The sequence below is a fragment of the Glycine soja genome, chromosome 14, assembly GCF_004193775.1.
Source record: "Glycine soja cultivar W05 chromosome 14, ASM419377v2, whole genome shotgun sequence".
NCBI lineage: Eukaryota > Viridiplantae > Streptophyta > Magnoliopsida > Fabales > Fabaceae > Glycine > Glycine soja.
Genome location: NC_041015.1, coordinates 17,753,563 through 17,780,056, shown reverse-complemented (window position 1 = coordinate 17,780,056; position 26,494 = coordinate 17,753,563). Strand labels below are relative to the sequence as shown.

The following is a 26,494-nucleotide window of genomic DNA, read 5'->3' as shown; positions in this document are numbered from 1 at the left end:
GGGTAACATTGTAAGGCACCAACTACAGACTTGTATAGAGTTGGATCATGAATGATATCAGCACCATGTCGAGATAACTTGCAATTAGAGACCATAGGAGAAGAAATAGAATGAGCTTCAGCCATGTGAGTTTTGTGAAGTAAATCACAAATATATTTACTGAGTCATCAATATGGAGTTATTGGATATATACTTGATCTCCAAACCCAAAAAATAATCCAAATGACCAAGTTGCTTGAGAGAGAATGCAGTGTGTAGTTTGTTTGTGAGCTGCTGAATTAGAGAAGCAAAGCTACCTGTGATGATGATATCATCCACATAGACTAAAAGGTAGACAATATGCATTTGTTATCATTAGATGAAAAGGGAAGAATCACACTTGCTCCCAACAAATCCAAACTGCAACAGAGTAGATTTCAGCCTGTCAAACCATTGTCTTGGAGCCTGTTTCAAGCCATAGAGAGCTTTGTTGAGCTTGCAAACTAGAGACCTATCTGCAACTTCAAAACCAAGGGGTTGTATCATAAAAACTGATTCTTCAAGAAGTCCATTTAGAAAAGCATTGTTCACACCAAGCTGAAACAATTTCCACCCATGTGAGAGCAAGGGTGAGAACAATTCAAATGGTAACAGACTTGACCACAGGAGAAAATGTCTCATGAAAATCAAATCCATGAATTTGATGAAACCGCTTGGCTACCAACCTTGCTCTGAACCTGTTGATGGAACCATCAACATTTTCCTTTATCCTGAAAACCCACTTACACCCAATGGCCTGTCTATTAGGAGGTAAGGGAACTAAGTCCCAAGTTTTGTTTTTCAGCAAAGCATCATACTCTTGCTGCATAGCAGCAAGCCAATCTACATTTTCCAGAGCTTGTTTCACAGTTTTGGCTCAGAATGGGTAAGAAATAAAGAAGGATGTAGTCTAGGATTGTGAATTCCAGATTTGGACCTTGTTTGCATAGGGTGTGTATTAACTGGTATAGAATTAGGTGCTGAAACTGACTCTGAACTAGATGCATTAGAGGTAGTGGACTCTGAAATTTGAGGGGTTGCATAAAGATAGGTTCAGAGGAAGTGGATGGGTGAAGCACAGAAATAGAGGTTGTGGGGGAATGAGTTGGAATAAGGAAAAAACTAGAGGGAACAAGAGGTACAGAAGGAGAATGAGAGGGAGACAGTTGAGAGGATTGAGGGGTAGGAGTAACAGAAGGTGGAGATAGGTTGGGATTAAGGCTGAATTAGGAATCAAGATTCTTAATGGGGTTAGAAGATTTTCGATAAACTAAGAGGGAAACAGAGAAGAAAAAGGAGAAGAACAAAGCTGATTTTATTATCTGAAAAACCAAGTTAGAGATAGTTACAAGCCAGGTATTTATAAACCTTTATACAACAGAACTAACTATAACTAACTCTAACAGAAAGCTAACTAACTGATCCTATTGAGGTGCAGTTAGAAAAGCCCTTGTACTCCTTGAATTACTAACACGAAATGGGTGTTGTTAGCAAAAGCTAACAGCCCTTACAGTAGATATTCAGTATAGAATGGGTGCTGTTAGCAAAGGCTAATAGCCCTTACAGACAAAATACAAAACTGTTTTTGCAGTTATACATTGACATATACTTATAGAAGAAGAGGGAAACCTTAATTCATTAAACAAAACATCTTTGGAAATGTAGATTCTGCCTGATGAGGACATTTGTAACCTTTGTGGGAAGAGGAACACCCCAAAAATAAACATTCCTAAGATCGAAAATTTAGTTAGTGTGTATGGTAAGGTCTCAGCAAGGAAAAACAAGCACAGTCAAAGGTTTTAAGAAAATGATAATCAGGATCCTTATTAAAAAGTGTAACAAAAGGAATGACAAAGTTGAGGGAAGCAGTGGGAATTCTGTTAATCAGATAGACAGTTGTTGTAAAAGAATAATCCCAAAATTGTAAAGGTATAAAATCATGATGCAACAATGTAAGGTCCAAGTCAACTATATGTTTGTATTTTCTTTCAACCATGCCATTTTGGTGATGAGTGCGGGGACATATTAATTTGTGAAAGATGCCATAAGAGGTTTAGAGAAAGGTTTGTATTCACCACCCCCCCCCCCACCCCCAAAAAAAAAATCAGATTCAATACTCTTGATTTTAGTGTTAAGTTGCAGTTCAACCATAGACAGGCTTGAAAAACAGAAATAGTTTCAGCCTTAGACTTTATAGGAAATATCCAGGTTTACCTGGAAAAAGCATCAATAAAAGAGACACAATATTTATAACCAGCATATGTAGTCCAATGAGGGCGAGCCCTGGTGCAGCGGTAAAGTTGTGCCTTGGTGACTTGTTGGTCATGGGTTCGAATCCGGAAACAGCCTCTTTGTATATGCAAGGGTAAGGCTGCGTACAACATCCCTCCCCCATACCTTCGCATAGCGAAGAGCCTCTGGGCAATGGGGTACGAAGTTTTTTATATGTAGTCCAATGAAGCCTGGAGGTCGTAAACTAGAGAGAGAAACAGTGGGTGGGAGAGTGTTAGGAATAGAGTGAGAAAAACTGAGAGACAGAGTGGGTTTCCACAAGGATCTGCGATTGACACACGCCGAAAACAAGGAGGGTAAACAACATGGCTACAAGCGAGTAAACTGGCGAGACAAGAATGTATAGCGTCCTTTTACTTCACGAGATTTTCTGAACATGTAACGGAACTGGACCTTTGGCACCAATTTAAGAAATGGGGTCATGTGAGGGAGATTTTCATCTCCAAGCAAAAAAACAGAAACGGAAGAAGATTTGGGTTTGCTAGATTTAGAGCTGTGAGTGACGTGCATAAGCTAGCTAGACAGTTGGACCAGATTGTTATTGGAGGTCTAAAATTGTACGTTAACATCCCCAAATATGGGAGAGATACGACAAGGATGGAAATGGCATTACCTGAACCAACTAGGCATGATGTTAAACGGCAGCACACCGCACGACATTGGGGACAACATAATGGACTCAACAGTTTGATATCGTATGCAGAAGTGGTGGCTCGAGACAAGCACACCGGCGGCCAAGCGAAGGGAATAGTTAATGAGAATCACAATCGTCCTGCATCACACTCGTCGCTAACCATTGACATTCCTTTGAATGACAAGAAATGGTTTAGCGAAGCTTGGGTAGGGCGCATGAAGAACTTGATATGGTTTGACAAACTCGAAGAAGACCCTCTGTGGGACTTCGGAGCAGACATAACTCCGAAGTACCTGGGGGACGACATGGTGTTATTACTTGGGCTCTCAGATGACAGGGCTGAAAGAATGATGCAAGAGGTAGAGGCTAACCTGGGTCCAATGCTGGGGCATTCCACTTATAGCATGGGAGAAGAAATATTTCCAGCAGATCGTGGCGGCAATGGGGGATGTGGTGGATGTAGACAATGATGTAGAAGAGTCTAGAAAGGTGGATAGAGCAAGGGTGCTCATTCGCACCCCGTGGAGTCCAGCCATTCATCACACTGTATGCGTAGACATAGGGGGAGAAACATACAAGGTGTAGGTTGTGGAGGAAATCAATCGAGGTTTTGAAAGCTGCATTTGCTGGTGAAGGAGGGCCATATGGTCGTCGAAGGAAATCGACTTTGACGAGAGCTACCTCAACTCTACGGTCAGCCTCGCCAGTCGCATCATCCGGAGACGATGTCAAGCAACGCAGTCAAGCGTCGCGCAACACATCGAAACTACGACGTCCGTCACTCGAGTTCGGAAATGGGAACAACGAAGCTGGGCTCGCTGAATTACCCATCGATTAGTTGGGCACGATGATCCGTCGGGTAACCATTCTGACCAGCGGGTAATGTCGAGTATGCCGACAAGCAGCAGAACGGGCATTTGCACAGAGAAGGATGATGGCCACGTGGTGTGCTCGGGACCAGAGATTGACAACAGCAAGCAAAATTTGAAAATGAACAAAATGAAGGAGAGGGAGCACAGCGGAAATGATGAGCAACCTGAGAAGGATGTCTTGTTGCACAAAGAAGGAAATGTTGAAATGGGAAGGGAAGGTGGTAGATGCACAGTCTTATTTTGATCCTGTGGCACGTTAGTGCCAGCTGGAAGTTGAAGGGGGGTTTAGTGGGCTGGATTCTACTATCCACACCCCTACTAAAACAAATCACATTCGTAACACCAGCCCAAACAAGATACTCGTTGTATCAAGTAACAATTGGAAGGTATATTCCCGTATGAGGAGGTGCAAAAGGCAAATGCCTATGGGCGGGTCTAGTGAGGATCATCAGGTGTCAGCATCAAGTCATAATCACTGGGCTACACAAAAGGCACAATGTGCCGACAAGGATAAAAATGCCTACCCCTATAGCGGGCCGGCAACATCCAGGGAGCCAATAACTCAACAGCAAGGTGCACAAGTTCCACATGATTTGGAGGGTGAAGAAGCTGCGAATGTTCAGCTGCAGGAGGCAGTAGATCTCTGGAACATGGCTACAAAGTTGGGGGCAGTATGTGATTTAGAACAGGAGACCGTAATCAATAAAATCAAGGATATGGAGGAAAGGGATATGAAGGAGGTAGAGAGATTGGGTACAAGAAGCCATACTCCATGAATATCATTTCTTACAATGTAAGGGGATTAGGGAGGGGAGTAAAATGGGCTGCAATTAGGAGAATGGTCTAGAAAGAATAAATTGATATGCTTTGCATTCAGGAAACAAAGAAGGAGATCATTGACAAGAGCTCGTGCCGAGCTTTGTGGGGGGACAATAATGTACGGTGGGAAATGCAGCCCGCATCCAATACGGCTGGAGGGATATTATGTTTGCGGAGTGAAAGAGCTTTCAAACTACAAAGTAAAGTCATAGGCTCAGGTTTCATTTTGCTGAATGGTCAATGGCTTAAGGAGGATCAACAAGTGCATATTGTCATCGTCTATTCACCGTGTGATATCCAGAACAAGAGAGTTCTATGGGACAACATCAAACAGCTGAAATCTTCACACAATGGGGGTTATTGGTGCATATTCGGTGATTTCAATAATGTGAGAAACCCATCGGAGAGGCTTGGTAATTGTCACCGAGGGGAGTGGGATAATAGTATAAAGGAATTCAATGATTGGATTGATGAAATGGAGGTGGAAGATGCAACATGGGTGGGAAGAAAGTTTACTTGGTACAGACCGAATGGATCAGCTAAAAGTAAGCTTGATAAATTCTTAGTATCACATGATTGGGTTAGCAAATGGCCTGCAACCACCCAGGTTACCTTAGACAGGAATTTCTTGGACCACTGCCCATTCATGCTTAGATCCAATAGATTGGGGACCCAAACCATTCAAGATCCTCGATTGCTGGATGCTTGACAGATCTTTCTCTAGAATTGTGTGCGAATATTGGTCCTCCATGCACCTAAGTGGGTGGGGGGTTACGTACTCAAAGAAAATATAAAACGACTCAAAAGCAGGTTGAAGGTTTGGAACAAGGAGCAATTTAGGGACACTTGTAAGAAGGTCAAGCAGATTCAGGAAGAGCTTAACAAATTAGAAGAGGAGACAACGGATAGACAATTATCCCTACAGGAGGTGACATCCAAGAAGCAGTTACAGGAAGCATTGTGGCTGGCTGTCCAATCACATGAGTCATTATTAAGGCAAAAGTCCAAATCCAGATGGATTAGAGAGGGAGATTGTAATTCAAGGTATTTTCACCTGGTGATGAATGCGTCGCGTAGGAATTCTTTGCTGAAAGGAATCATGATTGATGGCATTTGGGTTGATGAACCTCAAAAGGTGAATGAGGCAGTTAGAGAGTTCTTTCTACAAAGATTCCAGGAAAGTGAGCTTCATAGACCATCACTTGATGGAATTCAGTTTCAGACAAGCAATCAGCATCAGAATGACATGTTGATAGGAAGATTTCAGGAGGTGGAGATAAAAAATGTTGTGTGGGACTGTGGGAGTGAAAAAAGCCCAGGTCTAGACGGCATTAACTTTAAGTTCATCGAGAGGTTTTGGGAAACCATCAAGCCAGATATTCTTCGCTTCCTTGACGAGTTCTTCATAAATGGAGTTTTCCCGAAGGGATCTAATGCATCATTCATTGCATTAATCCCTAAGGTGGATGATCCACAAGGGCTATCAGACTGCCAACCCATTTCCTTAATAGGATGTATATACAAGATCGTCAGTAAGCTCTTGGCCAATAGGCTGAAGAAGGTGATGGCACACATTATAGATGGAAGACAATCTGCTTTCATTGGAGGTCGGCATCTTTTACATGGTGTCGTAATAGCAAATGAGGTGGTGGAGGAAGCTAAGAGAAAGGAAAAACCATGCATCGTTTTCAAAGTGGATTATGAGAAGGTATACGATTCAGTCTCTTGGAATTTCTTAACATACATGATGAGAAGGATGAGATTTTGTTCTAGATGGATCAGATGGATTGAGGGGTGCTTATCATCTGCGTCTGTCTCGATTTTGGTAAATGGGAGTCCTTCAGCTGAGTTCACCCCTAAACGGGGCCTCAGGCAAGGAGATCCACTAGCATCCCTCTTATTTAATATTGTTGCGGAAGGCATAAATGGTCTGATGCGAGTAGCCATTGAGAAGAGGCTTTATAAAGGTTTTCCAGTTGCGAGGGATAAAGTGGACATCAGCATCCTACAGTATGCAGATGACACCATATTTTTTGGTGAAGCGTCAATGGAGAATGTCAGGGTAATCAAAGCCATCTTGAGGACTTTTGAATTGGTGTCAGGCCTCAAAATAAATTTTACAAAAAGCAGATTCAGAGCAATTGGAGTGTCGGAGGTGTGGCAGCAAACAGCAGCCAATTACTTGCATTGTAGCCTACTGTCCATCCCTTTTGTTTACTTGGGGATGCCCATTGGGGCAAATCCAAGGAAGTGTCAGCTGTGGGACCCAATCATCAATAAATGTGAGAGGAAACTAGCAAAGTGGAAACAGAGACACATATCGTTTGGGGGAAGAGCCACTCTTATAAAGTCAGTCCTAACCTCTATTCCAATTTATTTCTTTTCTTTTTTCAGGGTACCTAGAAGGGTGGTGGATAAGCTGGTGTGCATACAACGTAGGTTCCTTTGGGGAGGTGAAATTGACCACAACAAGATTTCTTGGGTCAATTGGGAGACTGTATGCCTTCCAAAAGAAAGGGGTGGCTTGGGAATCAAGGACATTACCAAATTCAATTCGGCACTGCTTTGCAAATGGAAGTGGGATTTGTTCCATCGTCCTAGAGAGTTATGGGCAAAGGTTTTGGATTCAAAGTACGGGGGATGGAGGGGACTTGCTGAAGCATCATGCGACAATAATGCTTCAATATGGTGGAGAGACCTGAAATTAGCCCTTCATCATCCGTCACTCCAAAATGTGCTTCGGGATGGAATAATATGGAAGGTGGGAAGTGGTGACAAAATCAAGTTCTGGGAGGATAGCTGGCTTGATGGGGAGATAGCTTTGTTAGCAAGATACCCTAGGCTATACCTTAACTCTTGCCAGCAGAATCACAGAATTAAGGACATGGGAATGCAGACGGACATGGGTTGGGAGTGGAACTTCAAATGAAGGAGGCATTTGTTCGACAGCGAGCTTGATATGGCTGTTAGCTTCCTAAACGATGTGGAAGGCAGCCATATACACAGGAATAGAAGGGATGAGTGGATTTGGAAAGCTGACTTGAGTGGTCTATATTCGACAAAAAGTGCATATGATGAGATGTGGGGGGAGGCTTCAAAAGGCAATCAAGTGAAGGAATTTGAAGAATTATGGAAGCTAAAGATCCCATCCAAAGTTGCAGTTTTTGCAAGGAGACTATTTAGAGATAGGCTGCCAACTAAGTCTAACTTGACAAGGAGACAAGTGGCAAAGAAGGTGAGTGACTCATGGGACTGAAAACTCATATTGGACCTAAAGTGGCAAGCATTGGTAGTGTGTCCATTTTAAGACAAATTTGACACTGAAAGTTGACAAATCAACCACCACCACGTTCGGCATTTCGGTTAAGAAAACCATCGCGACCACCACCACGGCCATATGAACTCTGGGAACAACTAGAATCACCAATTTTATAAGAATTTTGGTGCGAATAGCCTTTAGTGTAGTTCAAGGACAGAGAACTTATCACCTGTGCATCTTTATTGTAGCGAGTAAGACAAGTTTCATGACCATAGAATAGAGTTTCGATCTCAGCCATGGATGGAGTGCGCTTCTTACTCTCAATTATAGAGATTACCGGCGCTAATCTGACTATAGTCCTTCGAGAAGTGCATCGACATACTCCTCGTGACGAACAGGAACTCCAACGCCAGCGAGTTCATCAACATATCCTTTGATTTTACGCAAATACTCATTGATTGATTTTCCATCAAGTGTAACCGCGCGCATCATAGTGCGAAACTGTCGAGCACGGGACTTCGTATGAAGACTAAAGTACTCATGAACTTCTCCCAAACTTGATAGGAGTGATTTGAGCCAAGAACACACAACAAAACTGATTTCGAGAGAGTAGATTGAAGCCAAACAAGGAGCGTTTGATCCTGAACCTCCCAAGCTTCATACTCAGGATTCACGCGATCAGCAATTCGATCATCCTCCATGAGATAACGAGGCAAAACAATCGGATTGATGACAAAACGCTGCAACTTGTGCAACTTGATAACTGGTTCTACATGTTGACGCCAATGGAGATAGTTTAAGTCATCAAGTTTCTCAGCGATAGAGTTTGGGAACAACTGAGAAATGAAATTCGAAGGAGTAGAAGCCATGGATGCATGGATCTGGAACTTGTGAAGGGACGATGATTACGAAAAATGGCTCTAGATACAATATTCGAGAAACTGAGAGAAAGAAAGAGAGAAAACCAGAGAAAAATGTAACTGATATTATTGTGATCTGAAAAGTTAGTTAGAGTTTGTTACAATAGAGATATATATATAGATCTCTGACTCTTCTAAACTAACACTAACAGACTCTGACTTCTTAATATTAGTGAGGTACAGTTAGCAAAGCTAACAACCCGTACAAACACATAATCTGCTATCTAACACTAGAGAGGTTGCTAACAGCCCTTACAATCATTCTACAAAACTGTTTTCACAGTCGTACAAGTACATACTCTAATAAGTAAGAATACTCTAATAACCTGTGATCTATTTTTTGCTTATAATTTGGTGCTGAATGCTCTGTAATCAGAATGGACTCCCCACCCCTATGTTATCATGATTCCCGAGGATCTGATCCCTACATTCTTCCTTTGTTAAACCTTAGTAATTGTGAGCCTTGCTGCAGGCTTATGAACTGTGAAATATATGATTTGATATCATTCTTGATATTGTATTTATTATTAGAATATTCTATTTTTTATAGTTCAGAAACCGATTTGATAATAAAGCTTGAGTGTCTGACCACTCAGCTGAAACTTCCCATACATATATAATAATATTTTTCATAGTTCAGAAACCGATTTGATAATAAAGCTTGAGTGTCTGACCACTCAGCTGAAACTTCCCATACATATATAATAAGACCAAAGGTCAACAAGTACATGAGATGAGAGGGTGCAGACTGCAACCCCCTGATCAAACAGTTACAGCAAGTGAAAAGAGAAAAGAGTGGTACAGACGTATAAAATAATAACACAAAGGTGCATATAAAACTAACAGATTTAGAGAGAAGAGAGAAGGAGAAAGAGAATTGTATTGGGGAATTCAACCCAACTGAAGACAGTTTACAATTCTGTTTATATAACAGTTACAGTTATGTAACTGCCAACTGACCTTAGTTAGTGACAGCTGTCCTAACTAACAACTAACCAACAGCAGTCCTACTAACTATAGTTAGACTTACTGACTTAGCTAAAAAGAAAATACAGTGTCGAGTAAGTATACTCCAATACCCCCCACAAGCTCATGAGGGGTTGGCAGAAATCCTTTCAACCACTGAGCTTGGATCTTAAGCAGTGAAGTTGGAGGGTGTGAGAGCTATAGTGAGGATATCTGCTCTTTGATCAGCAGCACGGACATGAACCACTTGAATATGTTTTCCAATAACCTTCTCTCGAACAAAAAACGAGTGCAGTTCTATGTGTTTGGTTCTTGAGTGCATAATAGGATTGTGAGCTAAGGCAATTGTGCCCATGTTGTCACAAAAAATAACAGGAGGAGCATGAGGAACTTTGAGCTCAGCCAAAAGAGATTGAATCCATGTTACTTCATCTGTGGTCTGGGCTAAATTTCAGTATTCTGCTTCAGTGTTTGGACCTAGCCACTACTGATTGCTTTTTGGACCACCAAGAGACCAAATTGGGCCCTTCGAAGATTGGTGCACCTGATGTGGACCTTCTATCATCAGGATCTGATGCCCAGTCAACATCACAATAGGCATGAACAGAATAGTGAGAGAGACAGAAAAATTAGGCTGCATAGCTAGTCCAAAATTGATAGTCCCTTTTGAGATACCGAAATATCCTCTTCACAGGTATCCAATGCTGTTCAGTGGGTTTACTCAAACTGGCAGACATTGTTGACAGAAAAACTGATTTCTGGCCTTGTTATTGTAGCATACTGCAGAGCACCCACAACTGATCTATAAAGAGGGGGGTCTGAAAAGGATTCATATTCTGTTTGAGTTAGTTTGCAGCCACCAACCATAGGAGAAGAGATAGAATTAACCTCATCCATAGTAATCTTTGCCAATAAATCTCTAATGTACTTGGACTGAGTGAGTAGAAGAGATCCATTAGGTTGAGAGCTGACTTCAATTCCCAGAAAATAGTCAAGATCACCCAAATCTTTGAGAGAAAACTCAGAATTGAGTTTAGAAACCAGAGATTTGATAAAGGTGTGATTATTGCCTCTGATAATAATATCATCTACATAGACCAGCATATACTCCACAGTAGTAGTGTCTGAATATACAAACAAACAAGGATCACACTAACTGGATTTGAACTTGTAAGTAAAAAGAGTATTTCTGAGTTTCTCAAACCAAACCTAGGGGCTTTGTTTAGTTTGCAAACTAGATGTTTGTTAGAGTCCTCAAATCCAGGAGGTTGAGTCATGTAGACTTCCTCTTCAAGAATGCCATTTAGAAAGGCATTGTTGACATCTAGTTGCTGAAGTTTCCATTTGTTAGTAACAGTAAGAGTCAAGAATTCTGACTGTAACTGGTTTGCTTACAGGTGAGAAGGTCTCATTGTAATCATAACCCAGCCTTTGATGAAAGCCTTTGGCAACAAGCCTAGCTTTATATTTGCTGACTGTACCATCAGGGTTTTCCTTGACCCTAAAGACCTACTTGCAACCAATAGTAGACCTTGAGGAAAGGAGATCAACTAGTGTCCAAGTGTTGTTAAGAAGAAGAGCATCATATTCAGCCTTCTTAGCTGCATGCCATGTAGGATTAGATAGAGCTGATTTGGTGGACTTAGGTGCAACATGAGTGAGAAGCAAAGTTGGTTGCAGCCTTTGTTTAACAATACCAGCTTTTTTTCTTGTACACATTGAGTGAGTATTATCAGGTCTGACCAGCAAAGGAGGAGATTCTGCAATGGATTGCACTGAAGTAGGGAGTGCTGGAGCAGATATCACAGGACTGGAAGATACCTCTGGTTGTGGAGATGTTTAATGATCATTAGATGCTGGTAGAGGACTAGTTGCTGCTGGTTCAGGACTACTTGCAGAAGATGAAACTTCATTGGTGGAATTAGTCCCTGAAGTAGATGAAACCTCATGTGTAGAAGTAGTTCCTGTAGACTGAGACCTAGCAGGAACCTCAGCAAAGAGTTTCTTCAGGACACAGAAGAATTGGTTTCTAGGTAGTAGAGTCCTCTTGATTCATGTCCTACTCCAATTGTTTGACCTGTACCACGTTCCTGTGTAACAAACAAATCGGCATAGAATGTTACAGAACAATTTAAAGACTTGCTTAACTGACTTAAAGGAATCAAATTAAAGGGACAATTAGGAACAAAGACAACAGATTCCAAGTTTGGAGAAGGAGACAATGAAATTTGACCAACAACTTTAGAAGCTACCTTAGCACCATTGGCTAAGGTTATGAGACGAGGAAACTTTGGGGAAGACATAGAACTAAACAAAGAAGCATTGCCAGAAATATGATCTGAAGCACCTGAATCGATTATCCATGGACCTTGACTGTCCAATAATTGAGAAATACAAGCTGTTGAAACACTTGGTACTGAACATAATTGAGCTTGGCTGCTGGATTTCACCCTCAAATATTCTTGATATTCCTCAGTAGAAAATCTTGGCTTAGATTTTGTTCCTGTAATAGTCATATTTGAAGAAAACAGAGACAACTGAGTTCTTGAAACCCAACTTCACAGCCAACAACTACTATACAAGCACAGAAAACCAGACCCACTTTTTAAACAGCAACGAAATGATGATCTGAAGACTGAAACTGGACTGGAAGAGGCCAACAACCCTAACCATGGTGTCGTGCCTGAGTTCCGATTCTGGAGACCGGCGCATGAGAAGCATGCGCCTGGCTGAGTCACGGAGAAACGATTCAGGTGAGGGCGTGTTATAGGGTTTTGGACTTCAAAACCTTCTGGGCTGGGCCATGCTTGGTGAGACGCACCAAATCCAGCGATCACCGGAAAAAATGGTGGTGACCGGCGACAGTGGCCAGAGACAACGGGCGACAGCGGACAGTAGGCTGAGCAGGAACGACCCGCTCTGATGCCAAGTTCAGAAACAGATTTGATAATAAAGCTTGAGTGTCCCTCCACTCAGCTGAAACTTCCCATACATATATAACAAGACCAAAGGTCAACAAGTACATGAGATGAGAGGATGCAGACTGCAACCCCTTGATCAAACAGTTACAGCAAGTGAAAAGAGAAAAGAGTAGTACAGACATATAAAATAATAACACAAAGGTACATGTAAAACACATAAAACATATATTACTCTATAACACCTATTAATCAGTAATTGATTGATCTTGTAATCAATATTGATTCCTTTTTCCATATTATAAATAGCATGAGGTTCGGGCTACTTAGACACAACATTACAGTAAAACATTGTTATATGAACAATGTTCAATCCAATGTATTTGCATACTTACAGAAACACTCACTGATCTTTAAATTATATGCATTGTTATATTTTTCACAAAGGTTGTTAGTACATATTATGATATCTTTCTTTACTACAAAACCAACAGTGCCAGTTAACAAGTCAACTCAGGTTGAAAAGCAGATGGAGCAAATACAGATTAAACCAAATGTTGAAATCCGTCTCAATGATTTGAAGCTTGTGCTTGGACCAGAGTTGAAGATAGTTTATCCTTTGATTCTTAATTTTGGTGTAAGTGGAGAGCTTGAGTTAAATGGTCAGGCCCATCCCAAATGGATAAAACCTAGAGGCATACTGTCATTTGAGAACGGTGAAGTTGATCTAGTTGCAACACAGGTATGTGTAACATTTTATTTTTACAACTCTTGCAAATTGTGCCGTGGTAGTGCGGTTTCTACTAGGTTGGTTTTCTTTTGGTTTTTCTTGTGTATTTCATGACACATGTTGATGTTGATACAATCCATTTCAAATGCAGGTGAGGTTAAAACGAGAACATTTAAATATTGCAAAGTTTGAGCCTGAGTGTGGACTAGATCCAATGCTTGATTTAGCTTTGGTTGGATCTGAGTGGCAATTCAGAATTCAAGGTAGAGCTAGCAATTGGCTGGGCAAACTTGAGATGACCTCAACACGTTCTGTGGAACAGGATGCACTTTCACCTGCTGAGGTAAAACATAAGCTCTTGTTATCTTGCTTGACCAATTTGGAGCTCAAAATTCAACTTTTTTAGTCCCATAATCTATGCTGTTACTGTGAAACAGACGCATATAAAGTACCTATAGATAGGATGGTAATGTTTAACAATTACACATTTTGTGTAAGTTATTTAGCTTAATTTTGATCTATACAAAAATAATAGAGGAAAATATGAAGAAATCATTTAAATTGAGAACCACAAACTTTTCACCTTCGATTGAAAACATGAAGGACCTACACCTCAAATGGCTTTAATCATGCCTATGAAGTGTGTCAGATTCCTAGCTCCTGCACTATTGAATCCTTACTCTTTCTGTTGTAGGTGAATCCTTGGCCTTCAATTCTGACATTAAATCGTAGCCTTTTTTATTATTATTATTATTTGGATTTACAAATTTACATTTCTCTAACATATAAAATGTAAATAATCAATAAAGCAAATACATTCAATGACAAGAAAACAATTTAACTCATCTCATAGAAATTACTAACATAATGTAATCTTGTAAATGTGGGAGTTATTGAAGTTATTTCGTGATATAGGAACTAACTTGAGGATATACAGTCTATTTCTCATCTGAGTTATAGTCATCTCAGGCAAAAACATGAAGAATTGAAATCTTAAATTTCATGTCCCTGTTTGTATCCTATTAGTATTGGATCAGGTCCTTAAGCACTTGGCGCCTAGGACTGTTATGTGGATTTTAATAGATTTATTAGTGTGAATAGTTTCATCTGTGAAAATCAATGCCTTTGTGATATGATTTTCAGGAAGAATGGTTCTATTAATTGATTTTATCTATGCAGGCTGCCCAAAGATTTGAGAGTCAATTGGCTGAGTCCATTTTGAAAGACAATGGTCAGCTTGCTTTTGAAAAGCTTGCAACTGCTACTCTAGAAAAATTGATGCCACGAATAGAAGGGAAGGGAGAGTTTGGCCAGGCTAGGTGGAGGCTAGTGTATGCACCTCAGATTCCTAGTTTAGTTTCTGTTGATCCTACAGCAGATCCTCTCAAGTCACTTGCCAGTAATATATCTTTTGGTACAGAAGTTGAAGTTCAGCTTGGGAAACGTCTTCAGGTAATCATAATAAAACTAATTAATCTTTCAAACCTTTGCTTCGCATGACCTATGTTACCATTAATTTCAGTTGACTTCTGGTGTCAATCATTTAAAAATCTGTATCAGATATCAATAGAAGGAAAAGAATAGGTATGACATTTAGAGCAACAGATGATACCCATTGCATGGATTTCAGATGGCAACTCTTTATTAATCATGATAGCTAGATATGGAAAATTACAAAAAATAAAATAAAATGTCTGGTTTAGGAATTTAGGAATAATTAGTTGGTTACTCATTAACCACTCAATAATAAGTGGTTGGTTACTCAAATAATAAGATTGTTAACACCAAGTGGTTTATTCACACTTCATTCCTAAGTTTAAATACTTTTTTTGTAACAATTTTTGTAAAAATCCCTAAATATAATCTTGTGGTATATGATCTTTATCAGTTTTCTTTTTCTGGACGGTGGATTTTGTTTTGTCATTCACTAATGAGATGTTTTGTTTCCATTAAGCAGAGATTCTAAAGTAGAAATAGATCATGCAGTTGTTAGTTGCTACATCATATACAAGCATGTATTATTTTTTTGTATAGTGAAATTCTAAATACTTCTCTACTTTTCACTGAGAACCTGACCAATGTTAAAGCTGCAGGTTTCTACTATCATTTTCTTTCTTTATTCTAAAGAACTTATTTGGCTTTCAGGCCACAATCGTTAGGCAAATGAAGGAGTCCGAGATGGCAATGCAATGGACATTGAGCTATCTGCTTACAAGTCGTTTGCGAGTGCTCCTACAATCTGCTCCATCCAAACGCCTTCTTTTTGAATATTCTGCCACATCCCAGGATTGACTTGCATCAAATTAACTTGTGCAACTTCATTTTCAGTTAATAGGAGTCTGGAAATGGGTCTTGCAACTCTTGCTTGCCTTGCTAAAACAAGTGCACACATTCCACTTCAAATTTCCCTTACATATTATGTTTAAAGGGAACGGGAATTTTGGGAAGCTTTTTGAATGTGAAAAAGTAGTGTAGATGCATATTATTTTTTGCTCATTTTGAGCCTGTTAATATATAGATGCTTAATTCATGAATAACTCAGCCAATACTTTTGTACATAAATTCAATTTTAATGAAAGAAATAATAGCAGGATTGTTTATTGCACATGAAGGTAAGCTGCATGCATGTGTTAAGAGGAGTGCTTTTCTCTATCAGAACCATCAAATCGTAACGTGCATCTTTAATTGTCCAATTTAATGTCTTGATTGCTTCATAGGTGCTAGATTTGGTACTCTTGTCATAACTGCTTTTAAATTTTGATTTGCTTGTAATTTCACAATAATCTGTTGTATTCTTGGGGAAAAGACGGGTATAGGAGAAAGTCCTTCTATAGACACGAACCCAACAAGGCATATTTAGACACTACCAATGATAGGATGACATGTGTAAAATTAAAATAAAATTAATTTTGCTTTCACTTATGTACACGTGCACTTGGTGCCTTGGTGACTTGTTGGTCATGGGTTCGAATCCGGAAACAGCCTCTTTGCATATGCAAGGGTAAGGCTGCGTACAATATCCCTCCCACATACCTTCGCATAGCGAAGAGCCTCTGGGCAATGGGGTACGAAGTTTTTTTTTATGTACACGTGCACTCCGCTTCTAATATCTTCACTTCACATGCCACTTTGAGTCCCAATGTTGTCTTCACCTTGTTCGTCACTGTCAAAATCAGCGACTAATACAACGTCCGGCACCGACAAACACTCCTAATCCCCTTTTCACTGCTTACAAACTCCGGCAAGCCTTGACGAGGATCTTGTACGTTGTTTCACAAAGATCCAATTCGAGAAAATATGGTGCACCCAATCTCACATTTTGGCTAACTATCACTACCTGCCAAAATGGGTCATTGGGGAACCAGAAGTGATGGCTACAAAAAAAAAAAAAAAAGCAACCTGAATTTTGTTCCAACTTCAATTTCCACTTTAAAATTTTCTTAAGAATCCAAACGAAACAAAATCGTAATTGACTCTTGGGGTTTTGTCCACACGAGTTTTTTCGGGTGTAGTAATTGTAAGCAAGGCACCTAATTATTTGTTTGACAGTATGTACGCATTGTATCAATCTATGCAAGTATTATCACTTGTAGTTTTATAGATGATACGGATTGAAAATTCGTATAAATTAAAAAAAATTAATGTATTTTTTAAAATTTTAGTTATATTCAAGTATATAAAATATGAAAATTTAGATATAAATTATTATATACACGCTTATCCGTTTCAATGCAATATATTAGTATATGTAGTAAAAAATAATAAAATTGTATCATAGTATATGTTAAAAAATATATTTATTGATATATCTACATAGATGTTTTTGTCTAGTGTAGAAGATTTTAAAATAAATTTTAACATTGAAGTTTTCTTAAAATAAATAGATTTATTTATAAATAATTATAATTAAGTAAAAGTGATAAGAATTCATATATTTTATTAAGAGATAAATTATTATTATTATATATAGAGAGAGGTATGAATTATTATACGTCAATCTGTATATGCTATATGTATGAAATTTCATTATTTGTCGTTAGTTTGACATTGTTAGTGTGACACCTAGGATGACATTTTTAGCTGCATTTGTCTATTTGAAAGGAGAAGATATAAACAATGTTATCTAGGCTCTTGAATAGTTTAGAGGTATTTTTATGAGACATGATGCAATCTCTCGAGTTATTGTTACTGCTAGAGATTTAACATTGATGAATGCAGTGAAAATTGTGTTTCCCGAGATAACTAACTTGTTGTGTCTGTTTCACATTGATAAGAATGTGAAAGCAAAATGTTAAACTCTTGTGGGTCAAAAAAATACATGAGACAATGTGATGGAAGCTTGAGGGAGTCTGTGGACTGTCTTACTGAGATAGAGTATGATGACTACCTTATGAAGTTTGAAATTACCTGCTCACCTTAGCCAATGTTTGTTGACTACGTGAAACAAACATGGTTTATTCCCCACAAACAAAGATTTCTTAAAGCATGAATAAATAAGGTGATGCATCTAGGAAACACAAGTAATAGATATGAAAATTGTAAGTGTATATTGGTTTTAATAAAAACACATTAATGGATAAAAAATAATTGTTTGTTTTTCAAATGCAAGAGTCTTCACATTGGGCCTTAAAGAGTGTAACATCTCATTTTTCGTACGTTAATTTTGAAAAATAATTTTTATTTATAAATAAATAGAGTTTTAAAAAAATGATGAGATTTTATAAATAAATAAATAAATAAGGAGATATAATTATTAATTAAAATAATAATTTGGGAGAAAATAAAAAGGGTATTTTATTTATTTGTTTGATAGAGAATAAAATAGAGTTTATTTTTATAAAATAATAAATAAATAAATAAATAGAGTAAACCTAGCTATAAATAGTGTTAGGTCAGTTTTCACACTGACGTTGTCTCTTCTTTCCCTCATTTTCGTTTTTTCCCTTCTCCTCTCAAAATCCTTTCTTTTTTCCCGCAGCCCACCAAACCTGTCTCAGAAAATCGACGATCTCGAACTCATTCACCGTTGGATCGTCATGAAATTTGAGCACCACGTTCATAACCCAATTCCGAGAATTCTCACCGTTGGGAATTTCGATATCATGTCTGAACTGAGAGAAATACCCTTCGCATTGTAGCCTTTTTCTTTCCCACAGAAACCCAGAGCTGTCTTGGTAAAACTACAATCCTGTTTTCGTTAATCGTTGGATTGTTGTGAAATTTGGATATGTTGTTCGAAATTCAATTGCGCATGCTTTGACCGTTGGGATTTGCGAGATGATGTTCGTGGAGAGAGAAAAAGGAATCGCATGAAGATAGTCCAAATGGAGGCTTCAATCCCTTCTACGTTTCTCTGACGTTTGGGAACTCTATCGGAGCAGTCGGAGGAGAAACTGAAGGAATCTTAGGGAACCGCTAGAGATGCTGCTATCGCTGTCGGAAGACACGTGAGTCCGCTTAGAGGTAAGGGATGAGTTATTCACAATTGGGGGTTAGTGAGAACATGTGTATGGATCCTTAGAGGATTAAATTGGGGTTTTATTTTGGGATGTTTATTAAATTGCAATTTTTCCTTTATGATTATAAATAAAATATTGATGTCCTAATGAAAATTGTTTGATAAATTGTGCTCTTGATATTTATATATTTCGACCTATGATTTTGATATAAGTGTGCAGTATTATTTGAGGGGTTTTAGTCCTCATGTTGTGATAGTCTTTTGTATAAATTGTTATATTGAGGATATGAAATGATGATTCAAATTGTGAGTATGTGATGAATTGTGGAATAACATGTTGCTTTGAGATTATAATATTGTTATTGAGATTGAGTATAAGTGTAAAGTTGAACATGTGTTAATTTGTGAGATACGTGAAAACATGTGATGGTGGATTGTGACACTATGAGATGTGAAATTGTGAATGAGTTTTAGTTGTGAATAAGTGTGTAGTTAACACTTGATGTGAAATTACTTGTGTTGTAAGCTATGAATTGTACAATAACCCGACCAGTGTTATATTGAGAAAAGCGTTGATGCGCAGTGTTAAAGAGAAAATGTAGGTTTCCTATTTAGGAACCAGTGTTAAATCGTAGCGCAATTGTGTTGAACGTGTTTAAAACATGAGTGTAAGGTCATGGGTATTGTATAATTCATGAGCAGTGCCTGCATGCAAAAATTATTTTAGGGGTTGGACCTGAATCAGGAGGGAGAGGCCCTGACGGACTCTTCGGAGTGTAGGCCTTGGGGGTCACCGGGTTTGAGTACTCCTTTAAGCATATGCTGATCTCATATGGTTGGAGCATTCTCGCAAAACATCGTGACCCTGACTGGTCTCCCTATGATCTTACTTAGTGAGAGTGACCTGACAAACCCATGGTGTGGTGTGTCTTGTTATGTACTCCTAAGCACCCCATGGTGGTTTTTCACTGACATGGTACCACATTGCATATAGGATTGATTCTTAGCATAACTGTTGCATATGCTTGCTAATTGATGCGTTATTATATCTTGATCGGAGTGTGAGATTCTTGTGTAATGTGATTGATGATTGAAAAGTGAATTTTGAATGACGAAGTGGTGAAGTTACGTGAGCTATGTTTAAGCAAGTGGTATCTCATTTATATAATATGTATATTTAATTGTCTTGTTTCTCTATTAGCTAGGAATGTGATAACTCACTCCCTGTGTGTTGTTGTGTTTGGATCCTGTGATGATCTTGAACTTGTGTTCGGGGGAGCAGAAAATAGGTGGATGACTATGAAGAATCTCATGCTAGAGGACACGGGAACACAATGCTCTGATAGGATGTGACATTAGGATATAAGTTCTATATTAATTGTATGAAGCTTAGACGACCTTGTTGAGTCGAGAATACTTTATTATTTATTTGGACAAGTTTGAATATGATGTAAAAGAAAATGAATGTGAATCTTTTTCCCCTTTGAAAGACAAAAAAAAATGTTTTAAAAATACTTTTAATTAATATTTGAATTTTTTATTCCTTATTAGTATATATGTGAGGGGTAGAGGGTGTCACAAAGAGACTACTGCAAAATAGCCTTGAAGACCCATATAGTGTTTGGGAAGCCATGAACAACATGATCACTCTACAACACACTGAAATTAAGACATCTTTTGAGACAAGCACACATGTGGTCGAACATGTTTTAAAGTTACATTGTACAAAAGACTAATTGGCATGGTATCAAGGCATGCGTTAAACCAGATTGCTGCTGAATTTGAGCCAGTGAATTATGTTGGCATTGACAGTTCTCTTGTGGATGTATTATGAGAACTACTTATGGTCTCTCATGTGCATGTGAACTAGCTAGATATATTGTTGGTAGCATACCACTTGACACAGTCCATATATTTTGGCAGAGGCTAAGTTTTTCAGACCAAGGTTTATCTGAGCCCAGAGTCTACATAAACAAAGAGATGGAAGTCATATCCAAGCGATTTGAAGAGTTTGATTTATGTGGCAAAGTGAATCTAAAGAATAAACTTTAGAAAACTATCTACCCTTGATCTAAATTCAATGTGTGCTCCTCCTGAAAAGGTCAAAACAAAAGGTGCTCAAAAGAAAAAGATTATCAAACAAGAAAGATCAACGAAGCGTGATCTGTCTTACTATGAGTATGTGGATGCATTACATTCGGTGAAAAATAATTCATCCACACTGAAACGTTTTGCATAATCATTTGAACAAACAAAATCAAAGAGGAAGATGCCAATGTCGGATCAATTTCATTCATGCATTCAAGATTTCATTAAAAACATTGTCGATGTCAAAGCTGATGATAATTATGGATATCGTGTAATTGTTGCCTTATTAGGTATAAGTGAAGATTCATGGTATTTGGTTCGTAATCATTTGCTGAAATAACTTGGGCAATGGTCTAATGATTATATAGACTTGCTTGGTGGCATAGCCAGATATGGGCAGTTAAAGTGATCCCTACTTGTTGATGGATTCTCCATGGTATATAATTTTTTTGTGACGTATTCATGGATAAATATTTTTTTAATAATACTAATTAAAATTGTTACGTGCAGGTAACCATGGATAAGTGAATGAATATTACCGATATGGGTTATGTGATTGCATCAAGGTAAAATGTCATCCTTGTTTCTCTTTCTCTCCAACAAAGCATGACGTTTTTCCCTCTTAGAAGTCAACCACCGAGAGATAGTTTGTTCATCGCATATACGTATTGGTCATATGTATGACAATCATTTTATTCAAGTACAGCAATGATAACGACGTTCATCAATTTTTGTATTATAACATGTCTTATGAACATTTAAATGTGTACTTGTCATTGTAATAAGTATTTCTAAGAGATGGTTGTCTCATGTCGCCAATAGCTTTGTTATGGTCAACACATTGTCATTATCAAGCAAAATAGTGGCCTACTCTTTATATTAATCGAATGCACCAGTATACTAATTACACGAGGTTGACCACACAACATGTTGATTTAGGAGAAGATCGAACATTTTGTTATTGTTTGGACAATATTTGTAACTTACATAATAGTAATGTCATGGATAATGCATGTAACACTTTCTAATCATATTTGCGTAATGAACACAATGTTTGCTTTCGATTGAACATAATAGTCAAATACAAAAATAAACGCAAATGTTAACCATAGTCATATACATAGTCAATCAAATAATACAAATATTAAACAATGCTCAATCATATTGTATACAAATATTAAACAGTACTCAATCAATCCCAACTATCACGATCATCGTCCATCACCATCTTTGTCCTATGTATCCCTCCTTCGTCTTGAGCGAACGTAAACATTTCCTTGCTAAGTGACACACATGGCTAATCCTAAATAGTGCTCAGTCAAAGTGTATGCATCAGTTCCAATAGTAACTATCCTCATATTTATCATGTGTTCCAAGCTTTTTGCCATCTTTTGGTAAGCAGCCTACGACATTGACAACAACATCAATTATAAATATTGGAAGCATGTAATAAAATATTATATTAGTCGAATTATACCATTGCATGTTGAGGCATATTTGCATCAATAGCTGCAAGTGCAGGTGGTTGTGGCATAGTTGTTGTGTGAACGGGCAACACAAGTGGATCTACTATAATATATGTATCATCATGCACCATGGGTTGATGTCTAGGAGGCTCCCCAAGTTGTGGCAGACTCATAAGTGGGTGAGATATCTTATAAAACCACTCCATGTAGTCTGTTGCACACTAACCGGTGCAAGGTATTGAGAAAATTGAAGCCATTTATCGTCAATCTCCTATGTGGATAGAGATAGAGTAGTAGGGGATGAAGGAATCGGTTGGACATAACCAAATTGTCGTAATACCCTCTCTAGTTGGTGTTTAACAAAAGACAAACCTCATCTGATATGTCCAGAAAATAGTGAAATGAGCTCAAATTCTTTGAAATCCAACAAAAAAGCATCTGGCGTCAGCCTATCCAAGCACTTACGATAGGTCGTCACTAGTATTGCCTTCCCACACTTCCAACGACAAGCACGTCGTTTCCTCTCATGGTAATCCTCATCAGCGATAATATTTGCAATTTGTAGGGAAATGCTCCTAGGTCCAAGACTACACATATTAAAAAATACCAATAACAATCCTAATCAATAGTGCATATAAAGTTTAAAACAAATAACAATGATAAAAATTAATATAATTACGTGCAAGAGAGTGATATATCCTGCAAGATGTTTTGGGGTATGCTTGGATGCAACATTCAAATTGTCATACATATGGACTAGTGCAATCGCTCCCTATGAAAATCCCCCATATTGATTAAGGTCACAAAATGTGTCCAAGAATACCACACTGATATATGTGACACTCTTGTTAGTAAATAGTGTGCAACCTATAAGATGCAATAAATATGCCCAACCTGCCAAAATCCATTGTCTAGCGTCTCATTTGCTACGATAAATATCTCGTGGTCAAGCTAGGCGATCATATGCCCCTTTACATTGTTGAATCTCATCTTTTGCGTCTTGTCTACTGCCTAAAACCTAACACAATCATTTGGTTCTAACCATAATCTAAAAATTTAAACAGTAATAGCAATTAAAGTCATCGTTCAAATAATAGTTGAGTTTCATATTTCATAACAAAAATGTTTTCATTCTATTACTCAAAAACTAACTAAAGAAACTAATTAATAAATCTTCTAAAACCCTATTGTATTATTAAATGTAGTATATTTTAACAAATGTAATAAATAAAATTTAAATTATCTTTAAATGATTAATCTAGCAAACTAAAATATATCATCAAAATCAAACAACAATTTTATTTTAAATATTTTATTGATAACTATTTAATAATTTTATATATTTATAAATGAATGAAGAAATTCATTTTATATTTTTTATACTTCAAATCACTATTTATATAAATATTTAATAGTATAAATGTAATAGTATTGATACAAATATATTAATAAAAACATTTTTCTTATGCAATATTACCTATTTTTGTTTAAATAAATTTTAAAATAAATACATTATAAAAGTTTGGAATTTTTTTATTTAATTATTTTATAAATAACTATTTTGAATATACAAAAGTATTAAAATAGTTATTTATAAAATAATTAAGTAAAAAAAATTATACATTGATTTTTAAATAAAAAATTTTATTAAATATATTATTTATTAAATAAATAAAATATTTAAAATTAACAAACATACGGATTCTCATTTTGCATGTACCATACGTCAATCCGTATGGGTATAATGCTGTAAAAAAAAACACACAGAGTTAAGGTACTCACGGCGACATGGGAAAGAAGATGATTTGTTGCGATGAACGGAGGGAAAAGAAGATGATTTGTTGAATGTGATTGAGCAACCACAAAATGGTGAAGATCATCGGAGGGGAGACAGTCGTGATGCAGCAGGGAAGGAGGAGTCCAACAATGAATGGTGTGTGATGAGGGATGGTGTATTTGAGTTTTAACTGAATGACAATTTGGAAATTTCACTTCAATTGTTGGATGTAGAAGAAATTTGAATGGTGCATGAAGAATAACCCTAATAAGAGTCCTTGACATTCTGATTTCTTTTTTGTGCAACCCTATTACTAGTTTGACTCAATACGATGTGTTGCAGAATGTCAGAGGTAAAAAAATTAGGATTCAGTGTTAAATAAGATCAAATACAAAAAGAAATAAAAACACATTTTTATATTGGATTGTCTCAAATATTGAGATTACATCGTGTTTGTAACAAATTCATAAAGTTTCACTAACTTACATAAAGATAAAAGTATTATGTCCCCAAGTCATTTCTAGCTCTACCCTAGTAGTTTAACACTAACTTCTTCAAAATAATCACCCTAACTATTCTTTGCAGCAAAGTACTTCTAGCTTCAACAAATCAAAGTAATTTTTTTAAGATTCAAGTGCACACTGATTAGGTGTCGTTTTAGAGACAAATACAATAATTTAAGCCTACAATCAATACTCAGGATTTACAAAGTGTTTTAAGATATCAAATTCTTACTTATAATGATTCACAAAAAGTTTTAATACTTGTATGAAATATTGTGTGTTGTGTTCTCTAACTTGAGCACTTCAAAACCAAATTATTTTATAGCCTTCTTCAAGAAGTAAGCGTTGTCTATAAATGTCATTCTCTTCGGTCTACTTCTTTATTTGGGGGTCAAGTATCCGTTCATGTATTAATTTTAACATTTAATGTATGTCACCAATTTGTCAAAACATCTTGATACCCTACTTATATCACTTGTCAAAACATCATAGGTCAAGTCATTATTGTGTAATCAAGTACACTACAACTTACTTTTGACACGCCTTTTTATGGAGTAGCTAGCTTTTCAATTGACTTCTTTCTTTGTTCCTTGACATATCCTGTAAAGAATAAGAACATTCTCTACAATGACAATCAAAATATCAGGAGCATTAGTCGTGAGCATTTTTTTCCAAAAAATTAATCGTGATCGGAAATGCACAAACTCAATATCTATTTGTTTATCGTTTATAAGATCGGACACAAAAACAACAAAACTTCCATTTGTTTTGTTATAAGACACGATCTTTAAAACCCAATATTTATTTGCATTAATCAAAATATTTGCGAGACATAATTAGTCTTATGACTTAACAATATCAATATCTATGATAGATTTGATTTCGTTCTCATATAATTTAGTAAAATATTTGATTGTTTGTTTGATAATCTAAGTTTCTACAAATTGGATCTTGCAACAAAAAAATCGCATAAATTCAATTTAATTAAATTTTATGCCTTAATTACTATTTTCACCTATAAATGATATAAATCCAGTAAATTAACAAATAACACACTATAGTCATTTTTGAGCTTCTTATCAACACTCGCATCGCTGCCTTTGCCTTCCATGTGTCGTACTTCTTGAGCTTCTCGAACCACAATGATTCGCACTATAATCAATTTTTTTACATTTTATATCTAACTAATTTAATACTTTCTTATTTTTTAATTTTTAGTCAAATATTTAACTTTTAAAGAGCCAATAATAATTTGAAAATTATAAAATTAAAAATATAAATATTTGAAAATATCATTATCTAAAATTATGTTTTTATTTATTTGCAAAACAAAAGTAGAACCTAAATAAATAAATCATATAAAGTATACTATGTCAATTTGCATTTATTAATCATTTTAAAAACTAAGTTTATCAAACATTTCTAATTTAATAAAAGCTAAAATAGACTTGTGATTCCTTATAAATACTTGAATTTTATTTTGTTCCTTAATAAAAAAAATTATTTGTTTTTGCTCCCTGGTAAAATAAATTTTGTTTTTGGTCTTTGGCAATTTTTTATCACAATAAATTAGTGAATTTTGTGTTTGTTTCCTGATAACAAAAATCATCTACTATTAGTTCATAGTCCCTTTGGAAAAAAACTAATAACAAATGAAAAAAATTATTAAGGAGCATACACAAAATTAGATAATTTATCAAGGACTAAAGAAAGTCTTAAGGGTCAAAAATAAAAATTATTGTTCTTATTAGGAACTCATGCAAAGAAAATTTTT

General features: G+C 36.9%; 1 protein-coding gene across 3 annotated transcripts in view; it reads left to right on the top strand.

Annotated features, from left to right (window-relative positions):
• Window positions 1–16,033, top strand: part of LOC114384905 — a 100,271-nt gene extending 84,238 nt beyond the window's left edge. For 2 of the 3 annotated variants that reach the window (XM_028344737.1, XM_028344735.1), the window contains 4 exons: window positions 13,193–13,440; window positions 13,580–13,771; window positions 14,608–14,880; window positions 15,574–16,033. In XM_028344737.1, the coding sequence (XP_028200538.1) occupies window positions 13,193–13,440; window positions 13,580–13,771; window positions 14,608–14,880; window positions 15,574–15,720 (860 nt within the window). In that variant the 3' untranslated portion in view covers window positions 15,721–16,033. Of the gene's footprint in view, window positions 1–13,192; window positions 13,441–13,579; window positions 13,772–14,607; window positions 14,881–15,573 lie in introns of those variants that run through there. The other variant, XM_028344736.1, reaches the window with a different exon arrangement.
• Window positions 16,034–26,494: the final 10,461 nt, after the last annotated feature.